This window comes from Coregonus lavaretus, assembly GCF_964263955.1.
Source record: "Coregonus lavaretus genome assembly, chromosome: 13".
Classification (NCBI taxonomy): Eukaryota; Metazoa; Chordata; class Actinopteri; order Salmoniformes; family Salmonidae; genus Coregonus; species Coregonus lavaretus.
The window spans coordinates 32,988,496-32,995,239 of NC_140000.1; the positions used below are offsets into that span (position 1 = coordinate 32,988,496).

Genomic DNA, 6,744 nt, shown 5'->3' on the forward strand with positions numbered 1-6,744 from the left:
TTGACTCTGTACCGGTACCCCCTGTATATAGCCTCCCTACTATTATTTTATTTTACTGCCGCTCTTTAATTATTTAAATATTTTATTTTTTACTTATATATTTTTTACTTAACACTTTATTTCTTAAAACTGCATTGTTGGTTAAGGGCTTGTAAGTAAGCATTTCACTGTAAGGTCTACACCTGTTGTATTCGGCTCATGTGGCAAATACAATTTGATTTGATTTATTCTATTCTAATATGTGTGAAATGCTTGATAGTGTATGTGATGTACACAGAGAGGTGTACTTTCTTGGGGACCTGAATATTGACTGGTTGTCATCTAGCTGTCTACTCAAGAGGAAGCTTCTCACTGTAACCGGTGCCTGTAATCTGGTTCAGGTTATTAATCAGCTTTGCACACTCTCGCAAAGCTGTCATCAAGGCAAAGGGTGGCTATTTGAAGAATCTCAAATATAAAATATATTTTTGGTTACTACATTGTCCATTTGTGTTATTTCATAGTTTTGATGTCTTCACTATTATTCTACAATGTAGAAAATAGTAAAAATTAAGAAAAACCCTTGAATGAGTAGGTGTTCTAAAACTTTTGACTGGTAGTGTATGTGTTATGGCTTTTAAACCTCTGCCATATCGTAGATTCAGAGCTATCTATCTAATAGAACAGAGAGGGTTTTATTTAATGGAGGCTTCTCTAATGTTAAACATGCAAAGTGTAGTGTATCGCAGGGCTGCTCTCTTAGCCCGCTACTCTTTTCTATTTTTACCATTGACCTGCCACTGGCATTAAACAAAGCCTGTGTGTCGATGTATTCTGATGATTCAACGCTATAATCGTCAGCAACAACAGATAGTGAAATCAATGCAACCCTAAACAAAGAGTTGCAGACAGTTTTAGAATGGGTGGCCAGTAATAGTACTAAACTGGTCCTGAATATCTCTTAAACTAAGAGCATTATATTCGGTACAAATCATTCCCTAAGTTCTAGAGCTCAGCTGAATCTGGTAATGAATGGTGTGGCTGTTGAGCAAGTTGAGGAGACTAAATGAATTAGTGTTACCATAGATTGTAAACTGTCATGGTCAAAACATATTGATTCAATGGTTGTAAAGATGGAGAGAGGTCTGTCCGTGATAAAGACATGCTATGCTTTTTTGACACCAGACTCCACAAAGCAAGTCCTGCAGGCTTTAGTTTTATCTTATCTTGATTATTGTCCAGTCATATGGTCAAGTGCTACAAAGTAGGACCTAGTTAAGTTGCAGCTGGCACAGAACAGAGTGGCACGTTTTGCTCTTCATTATAATCAGAGGGCTAATATCAATAATATGCATGCCAGTCTCTCTTGGCTAAGAGTTGACCAAACACACACGCACACTACATGTTAATATTTTTAAATGTATGTAAATTGTAAAGTCTTTTTTCTGTAATGTATTCTTCGTTATTTGTCGGACCCCAGTAAGACTAGCTGTCGCCATTGGGGATCCTAATAAATTACACATTTAAAAAAGTCTGGAAGAAAATATTAATGTATAAACAGGGCATAATAGTACTGTGTAGCATACCTTGCAGCAATTGATTTTTTGTGTAAAATAGGTTACTTTTAATCATGTTGGTTCCACATTTCCACATTTCAAACCACAGTGGTGAGACAGGTTATAATACAGATATTACAGAGATTATTGTGCATGCATTATATTTCCATATAATGTAGATGTTGAGACTGATACAGCAGAATAAAAGTGGTTGGCTCTCAGACGATGTTGAACTCGCAGACAGACGCCTTCTCAGCACGACAGCTCTCATCGAACCACTTTCCATTGGCAGTGGTAGAAAGAATGGCACAGTTGTGGGTACGGCCACCGTCTGGTTGGTTGGTAATGTCAGTCTCCCAGTTCTTAAAGCGCAGGTTGGTGCCCGCCTGGTCGAGCCATTCTCCCTCAGTCACCATGTCATTGATGCCCAGCCAAATGTGTTCCTCTGGGCCGATGCTCCGGCGGACGTAGTTGACGAGTTGATCGTTGTCATCCCCTGTCAGAGGGGTGCTGATTGTGCCCCCTTTAGCAATGCAGTCATCGTAGGCTGTGTGGTAGTTCTTCTTAGCAGCATCGGCCAGGAAACACTTGCCAATAATCTTGATGCCTTTCAGGCAAACTGGAAGAAAATGTATATCAAAGTTGGATTATTTGTACAGCTCAATATCCACAACATCATCACAGAAAACTTTGGGTTAAAATACAAGATAATGGCAGAGACTGTAGCTCTCAGATCCGTTCATATGTATTGTACTGCCATACAGTGCCTTCAGAAAGCATTCACACCCCTTGACTTTTTTACAGCCTGAATTTAAAATTGATTAAATTTAGATTTTGTAGTCACTGGCTTACACGCACGCAATACCCCATAATGTCAAAGTGGAATTATGTTTTTATTTTATTTTTACAGATTAATTAAAAATGAAAAGCTGAAATGTCTTGAGTCAATAAGTATTCAACCCCTTTGTTATGGTAAGCCTAAATAAGTTCAGGAGTAAAAATATGCTTAACAAGTTACAATAAGTTGCATGGGTTCACTCTGTGTGCAATAATAGTGTTTAAAATGATTTTTGAAAAACTACCTAATCTCTGTACCCCACACATTCAATTATCTGTAAGGTCCCTCAGTCGAGCAGAAACGGAATGGAGCTAAGCACAGGCAAAATCCTAGAGGAAAACCTGGTTCAGTCTGCTTTCTACCAGACACTGGGAGATGAATTCACCTTTCAGCAGGACAATAACCTAAAACACAAGGCCAAATCTACACTGGAGTTGTTTACCAAGAAGACAGTGAATGTTCCTGAGTGGGCGAGTTACAGGTTTGGCTTAAATCTGCTTGAAAATCTATGCCAAGAAAATGATTGTCTAGCAATGATCAACAACCAATTTGACAGAGCTTGAAGAATTTTTAAAAGAATAATCTGCAAATGTTGCACAATCCAGGTGTGGAAATCTCTTAGTGATTTACCCAGAAAGACTCACAGCTGTAATTGCTGCCAAATTGCTGTCACAGCCCCAAAGTATTGACTCAGGGGTGTGAATACTTATGTAAATGAGATATTGCTGTATTTAATTTTCAATATATTTGCAAAAATTTCTAAAAACATGTTGTCACTTTGTCATTTTGAGGTATTGTGTGTAGATAGGTGAGAGAAAAACATATATTTCATCCATCTTGAATTCACGCTGTAACACAACAAAATGTGGAATAAGTCAAGGGGTATGAATACTTTCTGAAGGCACTGTATCTGTAAGGTACTTCGGTCAAACAGCGAAGTTCAAATAGATTCAACCACAAGACCAGGGAGGTTTTCCAATGCTTTGCAAAGAAGGGCACCTATTGGTAAATGGGTAAACATTTTAAAAGCATACAGTGAATATCCCTTTGAGCATGGTGAAGTTATTAATTACACTTTGGATGGTGTGTCAATACAACAGTCACTACAAAGATACAGGCGTCCTTCCTAACTCAGTTGCAGGAGAGGAGGAAACCACTCAGGGATGCCAATAGTGACTTTAAAACAGTTACAGAGTGTAATGGCTGCGATAGGAGAAAACTGAGGATGGATCAACAACATGGTAGCTACTCCACAATACTAACTTTAATGACAGAGCGAAAAGAAGGAAGCTTGTACAGAATAAAAATATTCCAAAACATGCATCATGTTTGCAACAAGACACTAAAGTATTACTGCAAAAAATGTGGCAAAGCAATTAACTTTTTGTCCTGAATACAAAGTGTTATGTTTGGGGCAAATCCAATACAACACATTACTGAGTACCACCCTCCATATTTTCAAGCATAGTGGTGGCTGCATCATTTTATGGGTATGCTTGTAATCGTTAAGGTCTGGGGAGTTTTTCAGGACATAAAAAAACAGAATGGAGCTAAGGACAGGCAGAATCCTAGAGGAAAGCCTGGTTCACTCTGCTTTCCATCAGACACTGGGAGATTAATTCAACTTTCAGCAGGACAATAACCTTAAACACAAGGCCAAATCTACACTGGAGTTGTTTACCAAGAAGACAGTGAATGTTCGTGAGTGGGTGAATTACAGTTTTGACTTACAGTAAATCTGTTTGAAAATCTATGGCAAGACTTGAAAATGGTTGTCTAGCAATGATCAACTACCAATTTCACAGAGCTTGAAGAATTTAGAAAAGAATAATGGGCAAATATTGTACAGTCCAGGTGTGGAAAGCTTTTAGAGACTTACCCAGAAAGACTCACAGCTGTAATCACTGCCAAATGTGATTCTAACATGTATTTACTCAGGGGTATGAATACTGATGTAAATTAGATATGTCTGTATTTCATTTTCAATAAATGTGAAAAAATCTCTAAAAACATGTTTTCACATTGTCATTATGGGGTATTGTGTGTAGATGGGTGAGAAAAAAACATATATTTAATAAATTTTGAATTCAGGCTGTAACACAACAAAATGTGGAACAAGTCAAGGGGTATGAATACTTTCTGAAGGCACTGTACATATCAATACATACATACATGCTTTATGGGCATACTTTATAATCTAGGACTACTGTTTGAACATAACATATATTTCTGTTAGTACTTTAAATATTAATGTTAAGGCAACACCCCAAATTGAATCCAGACTAAACAACTTAAATTGACCAATGCAATACATTCCCTGTTGCTTCACTGAGATTAGAGTACTCCATTTTCGATATCAACAGTAACATATCCCTTACCTGATTGCAAGGCTTGCTGCTCTTTCAATAGATTCAACTCCAGCACTATGTTATCAATCTGTTTCTTCAGCTCCTCAATGGCAGCATTATTTTCAGCATCTATGTTGAAGAAATTGGAGTAGAATCAACAAAGTTTTACAACTAATACTGTACCAAGGACGATGGTTCATGGTTGAGCAGTATTGTGCTCAACCTCTTATCTACCCAAAGTAAATGATGAACTAACATTGACTCAGATATTATTCTCTCCACATAGAGATAAAATGTGTCGTACCTTTCTTTGCGCCCTTTTTCTTAGATGAGGTCTGTTGGAATGTGGATTGCCAGAGGAGGAGAAGGCAAAACAACAAACGCACACCACTGACATTCATGGTGTATATCTTAGTAGCCTATATTTCCACTAATATGATTTGTAAATGACAGTTTATATTTCCACTACTAGCCAGGAAAAATCTGTTTCGGGAATTGGCACTGTGGAGTTGACAGAGGAAATCTCAACTTTGAGAGAACAAATGTTTTACAGATGTCAAACTGGCGTTTGTTCTTTTATTCCCTTTTATTTTTATGAGGGGTGGCGCAGGATGTTCATTGATGACTTTTTAACCCTGTTGAGGCGGGAGTGGAATTAGCTCTAGGTTACCCATATGCTTCCTTTTTGGTTCCCATAATAAAACATTTAAGGGCCATTTTCTATTTGGCCTACTGTATGTATTTTCCCCTGTATTCTAAATTGAACAAGAAGTTGTCGGGCTATTAGAATTAAATGATCAAAGCAGCTTTAGTATAACCTTGTATAAACATTAGGCCTACAACTGTTAGCCGATGCATTTATTACCATAACAAAATGTGACAAAGTCGTACTAGTAACCTCAGGCACTCTTTACAGACATCTGTTCTAATTGTAGTAGAATACTGGCTGAGGTCCAGGGAGCATGTTTCCTTTGTTCCAGGGGCTCCAATGGTCTTGGGGTTGGGTGGATTGGGGCTCCATAGACCCTGCATCTGGTTCCTCTCAGCTAGCTGGACAATGTTTTGCTGACACGTAGCAGCCTTACACCATGCTTTGGAGTGTGTGTTTGTTTTTGTATTTCACATGCACAGACCACAGATTCCCATTGCTAACTGAATCTATGAGAGCTGTCTCAAACTTGTGGCCACGACAAAATGCAAATATATCTCACACACTTAATTGCTGTGGGGAGTATAAGAAGAGTTTATTTGCAAAACGCTATATCAACAAATTTTTCACATTTGTGTTTTGTCATCAGAAATTATTACTTATGGTACCTTCATGTGTGTGTAAAATCTTACTGATCTCAGATTTGTTATTCATAGATTTTAGATTTTTTTTGCCAAACGCTATACAGTGCCTGCAGAAAGTATTCACACCCCTTTACTTTTTCCAAATGTTGTTGTGTTACAGCCTAAATTTAAAATGTATTAAATTGAGATTTTTTTCGCTGGCCTACACACAATAACCCATAATGCCAAAGTAGAAATATGTTTTTCGAAATGTTTACTAATTAATAAAAAATGAAAAGCTGAAATGTCTTGAGTCAATAAGTATTCAACCCCTTTGTTATGGCAAGCCTAAATAAGTTCAGGAGTATAGAATGGCTTAACAAGTCACATAATAAGTTACATGGACTCACTATGTGTGCAATAATAGTGTTTAACATTATTTTTGAATGACTACCTCATCTCTGTACCCCACACATACAATTATCTGTAAGGTCCCTCAGTTGAGCAGTGAATTTCAAACACAGATTCAACCACAAAGACCAAGGAGGTTTTCCAATGCCTCACAAAGAAGGGCACCTATTGGTAGATGGGTAAAAAAAAATACAGACAATTAATATCCCTTTGAGCATGGTGAATTTATTAATTACACTTTGGATGGTGTATCAATATACAGTCACTACAAAGATACAGGCGTCCTTCCTAACTCAGTTGCCAGAGAGGAAGGAAATTGCTCAGGGATTTCACCATGAGG

At 37.6% G+C, this 6,744-nt stretch overlaps 1 protein-coding gene across 1 annotated transcript; it reads right to left on the reverse strand.

Moving 5' to 3' along the window:
- Positions 1-1,585: 1,585 nt before the first annotated feature.
- LOC311140180 (tetranectin-like) lies at positions 1,586-5,272 on the reverse strand. The gene is made up of 3 exons (XM_084175126.1): positions 5,026-5,272; positions 4,752-4,850; positions 1,586-2,154 (listed from the first exon to the last, which is right to left on the reverse strand). Exons 1-3 carry the CDS (start codon positions 5,120-5,122, stop codon positions 1,754-1,756), a joined length of 597 nt encoding a protein of 198 aa, XP_084031252.1. The 5' UTR covers positions 5,123-5,272; the 3' UTR covers positions 1,586-1,753.
- Positions 5,273-6,744: the final 1,472 nt, after the last annotated feature.